This window comes from Camelus ferus, chromosome 12, assembly GCF_009834535.1.
Source record: "Camelus ferus isolate YT-003-E chromosome 12, BCGSAC_Cfer_1.0, whole genome shotgun sequence".
In the NCBI taxonomy this organism is placed as follows: Eukaryota; Metazoa; Chordata; class Mammalia; order Artiodactyla; family Camelidae; genus Camelus; species Camelus ferus.
In genome coordinates this window covers 43,216,279-43,234,093 of record NC_045707.1, presented here as the reverse complement: position 1 = coordinate 43,234,093, position 17,815 = coordinate 43,216,279, and the positions used below count along the sequence as shown (strand labels likewise).

Genomic DNA, 17,815 nt, shown 5'->3' with positions numbered 1-17,815 from the left:
GTAGGAGGTGAAGCCAGCTCTGCAGAGCATCTCCCAGGTCACTGTGAGGATGTTTACCCTGAGACAGCAGCTGGTGCAGGAGGGTTAGCAGTGGAGAAGTCCAATGTAAGCTTTAATTGATCACTTTGGCAGTGGGAACCAACTGAGAATCAGTTGAAAAGAGGGACAAGCAAGGAGGTAAGCAGGGAGACCAATGAGAATATTTACAATAATTTGGGCAAAATGAAGGCAGACTTGGGTGGCAACAGTAGAAGTTGTGACAGGTCGGATTCTGGGCATATTTTGAAGATAAAAGTTCCTAGGATTTGCTAATATATCAGATAAAGGTTGTGGGAGGGACAGTTCAAGAATTATATCAAGGTTTTGGCTTCTGGCTTGAGCAACTGGAAGAATAGAATTGCTGTTAACTGAGATGAGATGACTGTGAAAGAAGCAGGCTTTCAGACACAGTAAGTTTGAGGTAACTGTTAGGCAGCCAAATGGGAGTGTGAGTAGGTGGTTGTATAAAAGGATCTGGAGTTCATGGGAAAAATCTATGATGGAGATAAAAATCTGAGCGTCATCAGTTAATCGATCGTGTTTAAAACCACAGGACCAGATGAAATCAGCATCGAAATGGGTGTAGATAGACAAGACAAGAGGCCTCAGACCGAGCCCAGAGCAGTCTGGAGGTTAGTGAGATGAGGGACCAGCCCAAGACACTGAGAAGGACCAGAAAGACTGACAATTAAAACAGTGTGGTAAGTGCGGTGGGCCTGGGGTCCTTAACTGATCTTGGGCAAAATTCCTTTATTGGTTTGTTGATTCAATCACCTGTCTATTCTTTATGCCTTGAATATTTTCTGTGTGTCTAGCACTGTTTTAAACAGCAGCCAGGGCAATAAACACATTTTAGTTGTTGGAGGAAATTGGGGACAATAGATAAGACAATTGCTGATATTTCCCTGTTTTCTTATCTGTAAAATGAGTATATGTTCTTCCTTCTCAGGATTCTTTTAAGGATTAAATGAGATAATGCTCATGAAGTACTTACTTATCTCAGTGCTTGGGCTAAGAAAATGCTCAGTGCACATTCCTAGGTGTTACTTGGTGCCTGTCATCTTTGGCATGGCCACCTGCTCTCCCACCAGTCATGCCTCTGGGTGATCTCTCCAAAATGCTCATCTGTGTCACTTTAAAACCCTGGACCTGCGTGTGCTCCCTTGCTTCTGTACTGCCCCTCCCCCATCTAATTTTTTCCCCTAATTCCTTGTTACTTTCCATCTGTTTTTTGAGATGATCCTTCTGCTGAAGGCTGCCCTGCCCTCTCATAACCCCCTCTTTTCTCTGTCATGGCTTTTATTGCCCTGTATTGTTGACTTAATGGAGTCCCCTTTAGAGTGTAAACTCCATGAAAGCCAGGTCTACTAGGTCTTTCGAGGTGGGGTGGGTCATTAGGTTTGTTTGTTTATTTGCTTATTGAAGCACGGTCAGTTACCATGTATCAACTTCTGGTATACAGCACAGTGTCCCTGTCATGCATATACATACATATATTCATTTTCATTACATGATATTGAATATAGTTCCCTGTGCTGTACATAAGAAATTTGGGTTTTTTTTAAATCTATTTTTATATATAGTGGCTAACATTTGCAAACCTCAAACTCCCAAATTTATCCATTCCCACCTCTTTCCCCGATACCTGTGAGATTGTTTACTGTGTCTGAGTCTGTTTCTGTTTTGTATGAGTTCATAGTGTACTCTTTTTTCTTTTTTCCTTTTCTTTTTTTTTTTAGAGTCTACATATCAGTGATATATGGTATTTTTCTTTCTCTTTCTGGCTTCATTTAGAATGACAATCTCTAGGTACATCCATGTTGCTGCAAATGGTATTATTTTATTCTTTTTTATGGCTGAGTAGTATTCTATTGTATAAATATACCACAACTTCTTTATCCAGTCATCTGTTGATGGACATTTTGGTTGTTTCCATGTCTTGGCTATTGTATATAGTGCTGCCATGAACACTGGGGTGCATATATCTTTTTGATTAGAATTCCCTCCAGATATATATCCAGAAGTGGATTGCTGGATCATATGTTAAGTCTATTTTTAGTTTTTTTTTTTTTTTGAGGAATCTCCATACTGTTTTCCATAACGGCTGCACCAAATACATTTCCACCAGCAGTGTAGGTTTCCCTTTTCTCCACAGCCTCTCCAGCATTTATCATTTGGGGACTTTTGAATGATGGCCATTCTGACTGGTGTGAGGTGATATCTCATTGTAGTTTTGATTTGCATTTCTCTGATAATTAGCGATCTTGAGCATTTCTTTCATGTGTTTATTGGCCATTTGTATGTCTTCATTGGAGAATTGCTTCTGCCCATTTTTGGATTGGGTTTTTTTTTAGTATTAAATTGTATAAGCTGTTTATATATTCTGGAAGTTAAACCTTTGTCAGTCACATCATTTGCAAATAGTTCTCCCACTTCATAGGTTGTCGTTTTGTTTTGCTTATGGTTTCCTTTGCTGTGCAAAAGCTTATCAGTTTAATTAGATCCCACTTGTTGATTTTTCCTTTTATTTCTAGTGCCTGGGTAGACTGCCCTAGGAGGACATTGCTAAGATTTATGTCAAAGAATGTTTTCCCTATGTTTTCTTCTAGGAGAAAACATATATTTTATATTTAAGTCTTTAAGCCATTTTGAGTTTATTTTTGTGTATGGTATGAGGGAGTGTTCTAACTTCATTAATTTACATACAGTTTTCCCAACACCGCTTTCTGAAGAGACTATCTTTACTCTATTCTTGCCTCCTTTGTTGAAGATTAATTGACCATAGGTCTGTGGGTTGTTCCTGGGTTCTGTATTCTGTTCCATTGGTCCATATGTCTGTTTTTATGCCAATACCATGCTGTTTTAATGGCTGTAGTATTGTAGCTCTGTATTGTCTGAAGTCTGGGAGAGTTGTTTCTCCAGTTAATGTTCTTTTTCTTCAGTATTGTTTTGACAATTCTTGGTCTTTTGTGATTCCATATAAATTTCAGAATTGTTTGTTCTAATTCTGTGAAAAATGTCCTGGGTAATTTGATAGGGATCACATTAAATCTGTAGATTGCAGTATGCCCATTTTAACAATATTGATTCTTCCAATCCAAGAGCAAGGGATATCTTTCCATTTCTTTAAGTCATCTTTAATTTCCTTAATCAGTATTTTGTAGCTCTCCGTGTGTAAGTCTTTCACCTCCTTGCTCAGATTTATTCCCAAGTGTTTTATTGTTTTGGATGTGATTTTTAAAAGGAATTTTTTCTTTCTTTTCCTAATTCATTGTTAGTGTAAAGAAATGCAACTGATTTTTGTATGTTAATCTTATATCCTGCTACCTTGCCCGATTCTTTTATCAGCTCTACTAGTTTTTGTGTTTGAGGTTTTAGCGTTTTCTCTGTATAGAATCATGTCATCCACATATAGTGACAATTTTACCTCTTCTCTTCTAATTTGGATCCCTTTCATTTCTTTTTCTTGCCTGATTTCTGTGGTTAGGACTTCCAGGACTGTGTTGAATAGAAGTGGTGAGAGTGGGCATCCTTGTCTTGTTCCAGGTTTTAGTGGGAAGGCTTTCAGTTTTTCACCATTGATTTATTATGCTGGCTGTGGGTTTGTCATAAATAGCTTTTATTGTGTTGAGATATGTTCCCTCTTTTAATGAGGGGACTGGGGATTGAACCCAGGACCTCATGCATGCTCAGCATGGACTCTACTATTTGAGCTATACCCTCCCCACCATTAAGTCTTTTATACCAGAATCTAACATAAACCTAGCTCCACTTGGAGACTCAAAAAATCTTTCTTGAATGAAATTCCTGCACACCTGCTTGCCCATGGTGCACTCTGTTCTCGCTCTGCACTGGGATGTCATGAGGCTGTCAAATTAAGATGTAGTATGTCACCAGTATTTTCCTTATCTTCTTGTTTTAGTTTGGCATTTTATTGTGAAGCATCATTAGGGGAAAGTAAAACTGTACTTGGATAAAAAAAGATTTGCTTCCAAATTACATAGAATGAGTAAACCTATCCCTGGAGTGCTTAAGCTGGCAAGTATGGCGATCTGTTATTCAGTGTATGTTTTGTGTTACTGTAAGTTACTTAACCTGCCTTTAGAGAAGGAGAAAAAGATTATCTAATAACTCTTAGTCTCTGAAGATAGTCACTTGAATGGATTTCCTTGCTCATAACCCCTGACTTAAGACTATGGATATACTATACAGTTATTAAAATGCCTAAAGTAGAAATTCAGCTGCTATGGGGCTGTGAGTTTAACCATAGAAAAATTGTGTAGTTGTGTATATCTACATGGAAGGGGCAGAAGAATTTCCATCAAATGTGGGACTCATCAGAGAGCAGGCTTTTGAAGCCATTTGGCGTCAGTAGTGACACTGCTGAGTAAGATGACATTGTGAGAAGACCAAAACTTCAGAAATTTTCATTTGAGTTATGATTCAGGAAGATGAGTCTCTTGGTGTTCATTCTAAATTCATTTATGAGGTCAGGCCCTCAGAAGTGGAAATACTGCTGTTACATGGAAGGGAAAGGAATATCTGTCTCTGTAATTTCCTGTCACCAGGACTAGAGATAAGTATCCAGAGTGAACATTCCAGGCCTGAGTTTGGGTTTGATGGTTCATATTGACTTAGAAATGCCCAGCAGGTGAGTGAAGACTCCTGCTTGGTACCACAGTGGCCGTTCTGAGGAATTGGAGCAAACATTCACATTTATCCATTCAAATCTTCCTCCCCTCCCCAGCCCTTATTTTATCTTCATATTTTATCTTGAGTTTGCAAACTGCACAGTCCTAGTTTATAGAGGAAGAACTACATCCCAGGCAGTTAATCTGATAAAGCCAGGGCTAGAATCCAAATCTGATTTTCTTTTGTTTATGGAAACACCCAGATCCACTGGGCTACACATTGAGTGTCTGAGTTCGAAGTGAGATCCTCCTGGGGTTGTGGCAGAAGAATACAAGGCTTGGGTTTCTGCAGCTGAGGAAGATTTTGGAGATCTGTGTTTCTCATTTCTGATTCCTCTTTAGTCAGCAGTGATTCTAAACCCTATGCCTTGGGTTAGTTGCCCTACTCTATCAAAAAACTTTCTGAGACATAACGAATCCTAAAAAGGAAGCAGGAGATACTGTTTTTTTTTACAGGCCTTTTACATGCTAGGCCCCATGCTGGGCACTTTCCACACGCTGTTTAATTGAATCCTCACAACAGGGTGGCAGGGTGTTTTCTCTGTTTGCTAGATGTGGAAACAGGTGCAGAGAGGTTAAGTCACCAGGGCCCCACAGCTAAGTGGTGGAGCTGTGGTTGGCGATGGCATTTGGCCTCCACCACAGCCCCTGGGCTCGAGGATTCAGGAGCAGTTTCGTTTTTCATTTCACTCATTCATGTCATGAGTGATGCATGACTGATCCTGGGTCCTGAGCTCCAGAGAGCATGTCAGAGGGGGTTCCTGCTCCTGAAGGCCTACTTCTGGTGTCCTGGTTAACTCATCTCTATGCCTGTAGGGATTGTTCTTTGAAAAAAGCAGCAGGGACCATTCTCATGGGAGCCAAATGGACAGTAGGGGTTGGAGGATGCTTGGGATTTGCCAGCATTTGGCCAAGGCCCAACCTGGTTTCAGTTCCTACATGATTCCAGCATTGAGTAAGGGAGGTGGCAGCCCTACTGTGGCCTGCTCCTTGGAGAAGCCTGTTAGTACTTTGAAACTTTGAGGGTGTTCATTTCAAATTAGCAGTAGCCCTGGGGTTAGTGGATCCATATCCTTTCTTTTGCCATCTTGATTTCCTTTTCTCCTTTTCCTTCCATTTGAAAAGGTGCAAACTCTCAGAGCCTCTGTTTCCTCTTCTGTCAAATAGGGACCACAACACCTAAATGCAAGGTTTTTGTGAGGCTTGAAAAATGTCAAACATCTGACACTGGTCTCAATCATGTAATTATCTTTTGTTCCAGTTACAAACCCCAGTTCCTTTGCTGCCCACATTTCCATCGTTTACAGATTGGGGCCTTGTGGGTTTCACTCCATAGAACACACCTCTCTCCAGGCATCTTTCTCTACCTCATGATGGATCTGTTCTTATGGCTGTTAGCTCCCAGGAGACAGTCGTTGGTCAACAGGAAAGCTATCCCAAATGTTATTGTCTTTGAGATAAGCATGTATCCATTGAGTGATAGAAGATTGGGAATGTGAGTGGAGAAAAGACCTTGGGGCAGTGGCTTGGCTTCAGCTGTCAAGGGGACCCAAGTTCAAATTCTGGCTGCACTAATGTCCCAGCTGTGTGGCCTTCAGCAAATGGGTTAATCTTCCCAAGGATCTACTTCTGAGGGCGACTCGAATGTGGAGATCTATGTGGGCTGCCCAGCTTCTCAGGGGATTTAGAGGTCCTGGTCCATGCAGGAGGGAAGCTTCTCAACACTTTGCTGTGTAAAACCTCCCCAAACCCAGGTCTCACCCCAGACAGTGAACTCAGAATCCCCAGAGATGGGACCCAGACATCCATATTTTTGAAAGCTCCACAGGTGATTCCAGAGTACAGCAGAGGTTGAGAACCCACACCCTCTGCCCTCAGCCTTGATGGCTGACCAAGCCATTGCCAGCCCCGCTCCCGCGCCACAGCCAGCTGTGCCTGTGATGGGTGCTTATGCCTTGTGCTCTGTACACCTGCTCTGTCATGACAGGAGTGTTCTGGGCAGCACAGATGTTTGGTGTACATATTAACACAGCTGTGGGGATGTTTCCTGCTTGGATTTGATAGCTAGCTTATGGAGCAACTCTGCCAGGGTTGGATTACTGTCAGTACCTCCTCCAGTCACTGCTTTCTCTCTCCTGGTGTCTCACCTGTGTGTGTGTGCTTTTACCTTTTACCTAGTGCTATGACATTCCCATTGTGGCATACACTGTCAGTGGCCATCCTAATATCCGGTCTCTCCCTTTGCTTCACTAACAACTCCTGTATTTTTGGGAGCTGCGGTGTGCTTAGCTTAGGTCAACAGCTACATTTTCCAACTGCACATCTAGGGGGTGGTAAATGTAAGCAGAGATGGTAAGCAGAACTTGTTGGGCGAAGCGTCCAGGAAAGCTCCTAAAAGTTTGCCTTACTCAGTTGGGAGGCAGGAGCCCTTTGGCCCTTACCATCTTTTTTTCTGCCTTTGAATGTGAGTGTGTTGGATAATGCTTCAGCAGCCATTTTGTTCTCATGAGGCGACCTTGCAGATGGATGCCACATGCTAAGGACCTTGCAGAGCAGAAATATAGAAGGAGCTTGGGATTTTGATGACAGTTGTGGAGCTACCATTCCAGTCCTGTACTGTCTCTGAAGTTCATGTTACATAAGAAAACATTCAACTCTTCTCTTGTTTGAGAGACTTATTTCTGGTCTTTGCTGCTAGTCCCTGTATTCAGTTCCTGATACTCCCATAAAGAAACCAAGTCTTTAAGAGCAGTTCAGCAAATGTCAGTGACACTTATATCCTTGCCTCCTCCATCCTCAGACCACGCACACACTGTTCTTCCTCTAATAAATAACTGGAAATATAGTTGTGAGTTTGTTGAAGTTTGGTGAAATCTCACAAAGTCACAAACAAGTGATGCATGGACCATGCCTAGCCCACAGATGAGTTTTGTTTGTCCCACACTTTTTTTTTTAAATCCTGAGCTTGTTGCCATCATTTGAAAATCTGGTGATTTCACATAAAAATTCTGATTTCTTAGAAAATCTGTTGAGCCAGGGTCTTTTTTCTGCCTGACAACAGTCAACTGGAACTGAGTATCAGCTGCCCTGAGATGAGGCAGGTGGTCTGTGGATCATCTCAACCCACCTTTTACTCATGTCACCTGTGTGGCCCTGAAAGCATCTGAGTTGGCAGCCTTCCCTCTCCCCACCAAATGCACACCTCAGAAATGGTCTGTTAAAATGAGATTCCTGAATTTCCTGTGCCTTTCCTCTTTCCTTGTCTCCCCTGACTCAACACTTTGCACATTTGGGTTTTTGTTTTTCTTTTTCTCTCAGAAAACTTAGCATGCATTTTTGAGAAATGGAAAGAAATCAGCCTCTCAAATGTCAGAAAACAGCTGGTGCAACATTACTTCTTACTTGGAGGTGTCTTGACTTCCCTCGTCATGTCTTATTGACGAGAGGCAATGAGAGGGAGAATGGCAGGCTCCTGGGGAAGCAGCTGTTGGGAGACTTGATTGAGGCACCAGGACATCCAGAGGACAATTAAATTGAGTATTGAATATGGATAGCTTTGAACGGCTTTGATTACCATGTTGTGAACTGATTTTGGTGGTTAAGAGCGGCTCCATCTCAGCTTGCTCTTACTGTGCTGTTGAGACATCACTCTGAGGTTTCCAAAATGGCAAGACTCGCAAGGAGCACGTTAGCTCCTCTGGGCTCGTGAAGTGACACTTGTGCTCCTTGGCTGTTTGAAAACCTCAGCGGATGCACTGTCCCCTTCAGCTGGGGTGGCTCCACTGGGGCCCTTAAATGAAGAATCTCTGTTTCAGCCTGAGGCATAAGTGTTCACATCACCAGTCATTAACTATGCTTGGAAGTTAAATGCCCACGCAGCTTTTACAAACATAGGTCTTTGGGGTTTTGGAGAGAAAAAAACTATTTTGATGATAATTTGTAGCTATGATTATTTGTGAGCTCCACACAGAGTGCAATATGTTGGGTTGGGAATGACCATCCATGCATTAGCAACTCTAAGTAAAATGGAGCTGCGGTGAGCACAGAGTTCTTGGTGAGTAGACTGGCTTGAGAAAAAGACAGGAAACAGTTAAGTGGTACTGGCATTTCCCAGGTCAGCACCGAAGTCTTAGGGTTAATTCTACTACAGAAGTAAGTTCTGGCTCTTGGGTAATAATGGAATCTCACAGTGTGCATGATGGTGACCAGGCGACAAGACTAATGAAATGCGCTGTCTGCTTTGGGACTGGTTTCTGTGGGAAGCAGGACCCTGTTGCTGGGGCAGACTGGGCTTGGGGCTGGCTAGGATGGAGATACGGGAGGCTGATTGAGCCTTGGCACAGGTAGATTGCTGGCCTGTGTTGGCTGGGTTACCCAGTTTTATTTTAAGAAAATGAGTTTATAACTGTCAGATTGCTTGCTTTTCCTAGGAAACATACTCAGTGAATAGCATATATATAAAGAGAACTGAAGAACTTAATGTCTTTTAGAAAAGGCTTTAATCCATAGACTTGTATATGCAGTCATAATATTCCAGTTCTGTGAAGAAGAACTCTGGAGGCTAGCCCACTTATCAAATTTTCATTTCTTTTCAGAAATAGCTTAGGAGCAATGCTACTTAGGGTCCAAGTGTGAATTTTCACGGATTTTTGAGGCTTTGGCCATGTGTTCTTTAGCTAAGCCTGTTTTCTGCCCCGTTATATCCAGGCACTGTATGTACTAGCACTATTCCCAAGTGTTCCAGCAGAAAATCTGGTATGTCTTGAGAAAAATCACTTTCATGAGTTATAAATGTACTAACTAGGCATAATTTTTACTGGGTTCACTTACCCAAATTAATCATAGAATATCCTTTAAGAAGACAAAAAATGGAGTAATTGAATTGAAGTCCTTTTTTGGAATAATACTGATATTCAAGGGTCTCTACCCAATGGATATTTCATTTATGTATATGTGTCACATTTCCTCTTCAAGAAAATTATGTGCAAATCCCTTCGATACATGGGCTGGCTCTCTTTTGTTTGTCCCTCAGACTCCTTCTTCCTTCTCTGCCCTGCTGTGGTGACTGGAGGTGCCTCGTGTAGACTAAATCAGTGGGCTCCTTGCCTTACAGCTTCCACTGGGTTCAGGTAATGCAGGGTAGAGGGTGGAGAGTGACATCAGGGTATTTTTTTTTTTCCATTAAAAAAAATAGAGAAGCGTAATTAATTTACAGTGTTGTATTGGTTTCAGATATACGATAAAATGATTCAGTTATATACACACATATATGTATTTCACAGATTATTTTCCATTATGGGTTATTAAAACTATTGAATATAGTTCCCTGTGCTATGCAGTAGGTCGTTGTTATTTATTTTATATATAGTAATATGTATCTGTTAATCCCAAACTCCTAATTTATCCCTTCTCCCCTTCCCCTTTGGTAACCATAAGTTTGTTTTCAATGTCTGTGAGTCTGTTTGTTTTGTAAATAAGTTCATTGAGATTCCACATATAAGTGATATCGTATATTTGTCTTTTTCTGACTTACCTCACTGAGTATGATAATCTCTAGGTCCATCCATGTTGCTGCAAATGACATTATTTCATTCTTTTTTATGGCTGAGTAATATTCCAGTGTGTGTAAATACGTGTGTGTGTGTGTGTGTATTTATCCATTCATCTGAAGATGGACAAGACAGCTTTCATGTCTTGGCTATTGTAAATAGTGCTGCTGTGAACATTAGGTTATTGAGGTGCATGTATCTTTTCAGTTAGAGTTTTCATCTTCTTTGGTTATATGACCATGAGTGAGATTGCTGGATTATATGGTAACCCTATTTTTAGTTTTTTAAGGAACCTCCGTACTGTTCCCCATAGTGGCTGCACCAATTTACATACCCACCAACAATGCAGGAGGGTTCCCTTTTCTCCACATCTTCTCCAGTGTTTATTATTTGTAACTTTTTGATGATGGCCATTTTGACTGGTATGGGATAATACCTCATTGTAGTTTTGATTTGCAGTTCTCTAATAATTAGCAATATCGAGCATCTTTTCATGTGCTTGTTGGCCATCTGTCTATTTGGACAAATGTCTGTTTAAGTCTTCTGCCCATTTCTTGATTGGGTTTTTTGGTTTTTTTTAATTGCTCTGTATAAGCTGTTTTTGTATATTTTGGAAATTAATCCCTTGTTGGTCACATTGTAAGTATTTTCTCCCATTCCATAGGTTGTCTTTTTGTTTACATTTATGCTTTCCTTTGCTGTGCAAAAGCTTTTAACTTTCGATAGGGCCTATTTGCATATTTTTGCTTTTATTTCCATTACTCTAGGAGATGGATATAAAAAAATATTGCTGTGATTTATGTTAAAGAGTGTTCTGCTTATGTTTTCCTGTAGGAGTTTGAGTATCCAGTCTTACACTTAGGTCTTTGATCTATTTTTAGTTTATTTTTGTTTATGGTGTTAGAGAATGTTCTAAGTTCACTTTTTTACATGTAGCTGCCCAGTTTTCCCAGCACCACTTACAGAACTGTCTTTTCTTCCATTGTATATTCTTGCCTCCTTTGTTGACAATTAATTGACCATAAGTGCTTGGTTTTATTTCTGGGTTTTCTGTCCTGTTCCATTAATCTATGTGTCTTTTTTTGTGCCAGTACCATACAGTTTTGATTCCTGTAGCTTTATATTATAGTCTGAAGTCAGGGAGCATGATTCCTCTAGCTCTGTTCTTTCCTAAGATTGTTTGGCATTCAGGGCCTTTTGTGTTTCCATACAAATTTTAAAATTACTTGCTCTAGTTCTGTGAAAAGTGCCACTGGTAATTTGATAAGGATTACATAGAATCTGTATATTGCCTTGGGTAGTATGGTCTTTTAAATAACATTGATTCTTCCAATCCAAGAACACAGTATATCTTTCCATCTGTGTTGTTTTTAGTTTCTTTCATCAGCATCTTACAGTTTTTGAAGTACAGGTCTTTTTCCTCATTAGGTAGGTTTATTCCTTGGTGTTTCATTCTTTCTGATGCTCTGGTAAACAAGATCATTTCCTTAATTTCTCTTTCTGACATTTGTTGTTAGCGTAATAGAAATGCAGCAGACTTCTGTATATTAATTTTGTATCCTGCAACTTTACCAACTTCATTGATGAGCTCTAGTAGTTTTCTTGTGACATCTTTTGGATTTTCTATCTATAGTATCATGTCATCTGCAAACAGTGAGTTTTACTCCTTCCTTTCCAATTTGGATTCCTTTTATTTCTTTTTCTTCTCTGGTTGTTGTGGGGAGGAATTCCAAAACTATTCTGACTAAAAGTAGTGAGAGGGCATCCTTGTCTTGTTCCTGATCTTAGAGGGAATGCTTTCAGCTTTTCACTGTTGAGTATGATGTTAGCTGTGGGTTTGTCATATGTGGCCTTTATTATGTTGAGGTATGTTCCCCCTATGTCTACTTTCTGGAGAATTTTTTTTATCATAAATGAATGTTGAATTTTACCAAGTTTTTTCTGCATATTATTGAGATGATTGTGTGGACTTTATTCTTCAGTTTGATAATGTGGTGTATCACACTGATTTGCGACACTGAAAAGTCTTTCCATCCCCAGGATAAATCCCACTTGATGGTGGTGTATGATCCTTTTAGTATTGCTGGAGTCAGTTTGGTAGTGTTTTGTTTAGGATTTTTGCATCTGTGTTCATCAGTGATACTGACATAATTTTTTGTGTGTGTGGTGTCTTTGTCTGGTTTTGTTATCAGGGTGATGGTGGCTTCATAGAATGAGTTCGGAAGTGTTCCTTCCTTTGCAGTTTTTGGGAAGTTTCAAGAGGGTAGGCATTAACTCTTGTAGAATTCTCCTGTGAAGCCATGTGGTCCTACACTTTTGTTTGTTGGGAGCTTTTTAAATTACTGACTTGTGGGTGGTCTGGTAGGCTTGGTTGGCCCGTCATCCAGTTAGTTGCCAGCCCCAGCCATGTATGAGTGCTGCTTGCTGCTGTTTAGTGGGGCCTGGTCATGGAACCTTAGTGCTGGCTCACTGGTGGGCGGAGTCAGGGTCCTGAAGTTCTGGGGCTCTTGCCTGCCCGTTGGCAGGGGAAGCCAGGTTGTGAGGTTAGCCCTAGGCTGTTGGGAGGCAGAGTTGGTTCCTGGAGTCTGGCTGAAGGGCCCAGAGATCCCAGAGATCATTTCAAATTGTTGGCGGGGCTGGGGCGGGGGCAGAAACTAGTTTCTGAGACAGTTGGGTGTGGGGCCTGGGGTGTCCTGAAGGTTGCATTAGCCAACTAGTGTGCAGGGTCAGGGCTCAGTTGGTCTCAGGGTAGGGTCTGGAGTCCAGGGGCCAAATCCTTCTGCAGGCTGTGGGAACATCGTTTTCTTGCTTTTGGTGTCTCACCTAGTAAGGGAGGTTGGTCTAGAGGCTTGTGCAGGCTTCCTGACTGGAGGGGCTGTGCCTGTCCACCGCTGGGTGGAGCAGGGTCTTGGTTATCTAGTGGGCAGGGCCACGGCTATCTAGTGGGCAGGGCCACAGCTAGAGGCATGTCTAGAGGCCTCATGGGCTCAGGAAGGCTTCTCACGGCCTGTCAGCTGATGGGTGGGCTGTGTTCTCTCCCAGCTGGTAGTTTGGCCTGAGGCATCCCAACGCTGACACCTACAGGCTGTTGGGTGGGGTCAGGTCTTGGTGCTAACTAGCCAAGATGTTAGCTCTCAGCTCAGTTTCCTGTGTTTGAATGTTCCGTAATATGTTTGCCACCACTGTCTATGTCCCCAGGGTGAGCTGCAGCCACCCCCACCCCCTCCAGGAGACTCTCCGAGACTAGCAGGTAGGTCTGGGCCAGGCGTCTATCAAAGCGCTGCTCTTGCCCTGGGTCCTGGTATGCATGAGGTTTTGTGTGCACCCTTTAAAGAGTGAAGTCTCTTTCCTCCAGTCCTGTGGGACTCCTGCAGTTAAGCCCCACTGGCCTTTGAAGCCAGATGCTCTGGGGGTTCATCTTACTAGTGCCAGAGCCCCAGCCCAGGAAGCCTGACATGGGGCTCAGAAGTCTCACTCCTGTGGGAGCAGCTCTGTGATATAATTATTCTCCAGCTGGTGGGTTGTCTATTTGGAGGGTATGGGATTTGATTTTATCATGAGTCTGCCTCCTGCCTGTCTTGTGGTTCCTTCTTTATGTCTTTAATTGTAGAAGATCTTTTCTGGTAGGTTCCAATCTTTTTCATTGATGGTGGTTCTGTAGATAGACAGTTGTGATTTTGATGTGCTCGTGAGGAAGTGAGCTTGCGGTTTTTGTGCTCCACCATCTTGGCCGCTTCCCCCGGAGATTAGGGGGTTTTAATACTCGGCTCCCTTTCTGAGGCCCTTGGCATCTGAGGTCTGGCAGTCCCCTCCATAAGCCTCCTCCTTTCTCACTCCCCCTAAGTCCATACTAGCCCAGGCATAGTATTTCAGTCCTCTGTTTCCCTACGTGATGCCAAGACCTATGTGAGTATTTCATTTATTAAACTCTTAAACTACCTCAATTGGAGTATGCCATTTGCCTCACGCTGGGACTGTAACTGATAAAAGCATTTGATCCACAGAGATAATAAGAGGATTGCTGACCTCTTGGTGGTTAGCCAAGATTAAAAGGGGCCAAATCAGCCCAGGTGAAGCATTACTGTCTAAAATGCCAGCCCAACCCTTCCTTCAGGGAACTTGCTCTTGTGCATTTCAGGATGGTTTCAGCCCTTTGGAGTTCAAAGCCCTAGGCCTCTGCGTGTCAGGCTGGGAGTGCCCCGAGATTACTTCAGCATGTGTTTTGGAGAGTAGCAAACATACCTGGATCCAGCAGAGGGGTGATCTTCTGAAAGTCACAGGGTATGGAATGTGCATCTCTGATGTTTTTCCAGTGTGTCTTTAATATGGCCCTGTTATCACTCAGCTCACAGCTGGCACATGCATTTTAGGAAAAATGAAAGGATTAATGAATGCTGTTATGGAAAATTTATATCTCCCCAAAATCCATGTTGATGTCCTAAGGTGATGGTATGGAGATGGGCCTTTGGGAGATAATTAGAGTTAGACAGGGTCATGGGGGGTGGGGCCCTCATGATGGGATTAGTGCTTTTCTAAGGGACACCAGAGTTCCCCCACCCTCTCTGCACACACATACAGAGGTCCTGTGAGCACAGAGCAGGATGACAGCCACCTACAAGCCAAGCCAAGAGACAAAGGCCTTAGAATGAGACCTACCTTGCTAGCACCTTGATCTTGAGTTTCCCAGACCTCCAGAACCACAAGAAATAATAAATTTGTTTAAGCCACCCAGTCTATGGTACTGTTTGTTAGGCAGCCTAAGACAAAGGTGTAGATGTTGTCCTATAAAAGTAATCCAGTTTGGTGGCCCTTCCTCTTTTAGAAATTTGGGCAGTTCTTCATTACAGCCCGCTGTAATATTTAAGCACAAACAATGGGGGCTCTATGGATGAAATTTAAGCTTTAAAGGTATTAAAGCTTCGAAAGGCCAGTGTATCTTTTCCAGGCAGATTGAATTTGTAAATGAGCTAATTTTCTCAACTTTTTTGCTAATTAAAAAATCCCTTTCAGCTCTGGATGCTGTGAAGGCTGGTCTTTGGTTCTGATCCTACATGGAAGTGGGAAAGTGCTCACAGAATGATGCCAAGCACCCGTGGCTGTACAGTTTCCGTTTTATTTTGTGTGCTTTTTATAGGATATAAATAATGACAAAAATTACAAAATTTATAACTGGAAGCCCAAGCATATTTACACATATGTTTCTGTCTCAGCAAAGATACTATTTACTTTGCTCCTATACAATTTCCTTTTGGTACCATATTTTAGTGTTATTTTACTCTCAATTTACTACATACATATCAACAGTGAATAGGCAAAATATATACAAGGAACTGTTCAGTTCAAGTAATTTAACATTGTATTAAAATTCTTTAACACTAAACTAAAACCATATACATTTGTCAATTTGAAATAAAATTTAGTCCTTCAAAACTCACCAACTGATGAATGTAACTGATAATCTCAGTCAGGCTTAAAATAATATTGGTGTTAATAAAAAAAACATTAAGACAATCCCACAATTTCTCAATAGCGCTATAATGAACTTCAAAATGATTCACAATATGGTTAGAACAATATACATTAAAATGTTATTTTTCTCTATAATGATATTGGTACTGTTTATATAATTTGATTCTACATAAATATACATTATGGTATCATACAAATACTCCACAGAGACATTAAAAAATTAAAATACCTTAAAGAAATGTAAGTAAATTTTATTTAATCAAAGAGTAAGCAAACATGTATATTTTTTGTTTCAAGAAAAGAGCTTTATTACTTTGGAATCTTTTTTTTTTTAATTTTTTTTTTCTAGAAAAAAAATTTTTTGCAATAGAATTTTATTAACACCTTTCTCAAACAAGGTTTCCATGACAGCAGGAGCCCTAGATTTTTTTTTTTAACATGTCCTTTAAAACTGTGAAGATTGAAAAAAAATCTTTGCAGGCTGATGACTGCGTCAGCACTTTGGGGAAGACGCCAGCCTGCGTGCCTGAATCTCCTGCTCTGGTGAGTGTCACCGTACTTGCCACGCCTGAGCCAGTCCTCTTGGTAGTAGCAGTAGAAATTTAGTTGTTATTCAAAACAAAACCAGAAACATCCCTCACAACTAACCTAGTTTCTTATCAATGCATTAGTGAAACATTCTTCTAAGAAAAATATTTAATACAAGACACATTTCTTCTTTTCATAATAAATTCCTCTTAAATCATTCTTAAGTTTTTGAATCAATCCATAGATGTAAAGGTTTTCTTTATCTGACATAGCTGATTACATATAAAATGCACAAATATAGAAATTGAGAAACAGGATTTCCTGGCAATCAGGGTGGGTAGTTTTTGTCCTTTTGCAGGAAACAATACTCAGTGAGATAATGATTTTACAGATGTTTTCTGGGGTTAGTTCTGATTCTACCTTGAAAACTGACGACAGTGAAAAATAAACCCAAGATTTTTATACTTTTAGGCAGTATTAGAGATTCCCCTGTACTTTTTTAAAGGTATTATCCCCAAATACAGCAAAGCAAGTGTTGGGGCAGAGTCATTAGAAATACCTTGGGTGGTGGCAGGGGGAAGTCCGGAGAGTCAGCCAAGAATCTCTGCTCGTGCTTCTCGGGGGTTATGACTGAAAAGTCTTAGTTGCACTTTCTGTCACTGGTGCAGAAAGAATGTCCCCAGGAATGGACAGCAGCCTTTTGCCCGTGACAAGGCCACACAAACAGAGCAGTCTTCCTCCTGGGCTGGATAGGAAGCCTGCTCTGGGACTGCTCGGCGTGCAAGGCACCGCAAGGATGGGAGGACGGTGAGTATCAGAAAATTGTGGTTTCATACTTGGTATTTATTCCCCTTTTGGCCTCTTGTCCCGGCTCCACAATCCACGGCAGGTTGGCCAGAGTCTTTTGCTCAGATGGGTCGATCTGCTTTAAAACAGAAAGGCTGATGCCTGTTATACGGTACCTGCTCGGGGCTGCCCGCGTGCATCCTAACACTGGTTGGAAACCCGCACTCACCCTGGCAGGACTTCGGGATGCTGATGTGTGAGAAGCATTTGTTCATCTGACACATTTACTGTGTATGTGTGCAAGGCACTGGGTGGTGCAGACGGTGAATGAGACATGGCCCTTGCTCTTGAAAGCACACAGATGGGGAGCAGACATAGAAACACTAAAGTACTGAGAACTGAGATTTCAAAGGGAAGAGGGGATGCTTTGAGGGCACCCAAGAAGGCCACTGACCCCACGTCAGGAGCCGGGGGGGCTTCCTGGAGGAGGTGAACCAGGCTATGCCCTGCCTGGCTCTCCAGCCTCCACTGGTTTCTATCACAGTCAGAATAAGTCCACAGTAGTCAGTCCTCAAGGTGACCTGCAGTGGCTGTGACCTGCAGTGGCCCTGAACGCCAGGCCCACGCCCAGGGCCTCTGTGCCCATCACCTTTCTGCCCGAATGCTCTTTTCCAGACACCCTCATGCTTTATGCCCTAATATCAATCAGGGTGCAGATCAAACATCACCTCCTCACCAGTTTATCCTATCAAA

At 41.8% G+C, this 17,815-nt stretch overlaps 2 protein-coding genes across 15 annotated transcripts in view; one reads left to right on the top strand and one right to left on the bottom strand.

Annotated features, from left to right (window-relative positions):
• Window positions 1-17,815, top strand: part of APAF1 (apoptotic peptidase activating factor 1) — a 116,447-nt gene that overhangs the window by 76,919 nt on the left and 21,713 nt on the right. For 5 of the 7 annotated variants that reach the window (XR_004324708.1, XR_004324705.1, XR_004324706.1 and 2 more), the window contains 2 exons: window positions 14,418-14,560; window positions 16,945-17,083. Coding sequence is in view for 2 of the 7 variants with exons in the window: in XM_032493571.1 (XP_032349462.1) it covers window positions 14,418-14,560; window positions 16,229-16,295 (210 nt within the window). In the remaining 5 variants the exon portion in view is untranslated. Of the gene's footprint in view, window positions 1-14,417; window positions 14,561-16,228; window positions 16,296-16,944; window positions 17,084-17,815 lie in introns of those variants that run through there. The other 2 variants (XM_032493572.1, XM_032493571.1) reach the window with 2 other exon arrangements.
• ANKS1B (ankyrin repeat and sterile alpha motif domain containing 1B) overlaps window positions 15,382-17,815 on the bottom strand; it is an 860,521-nt gene continuing 858,087 nt past the window's right edge. For 4 of the 8 annotated variants that reach the window (XM_032493560.1, XM_032493562.1, XM_032493567.1 and 1 more), the window contains one exon: window positions 15,382-17,201. In XM_032493560.1, coding sequence (XP_032349451.1) covers window positions 17,091-17,201 — 111 coding nt within the window. In that variant the 3' untranslated portion in view covers window positions 15,382-17,090. Of the gene's footprint in view, window positions 17,218-17,815 lie in introns of all 8 variants that reach the window. The other 4 variants (XM_032493561.1, XM_032493566.1, XM_032493568.1 and 1 more) reach the window with 2 other exon arrangements.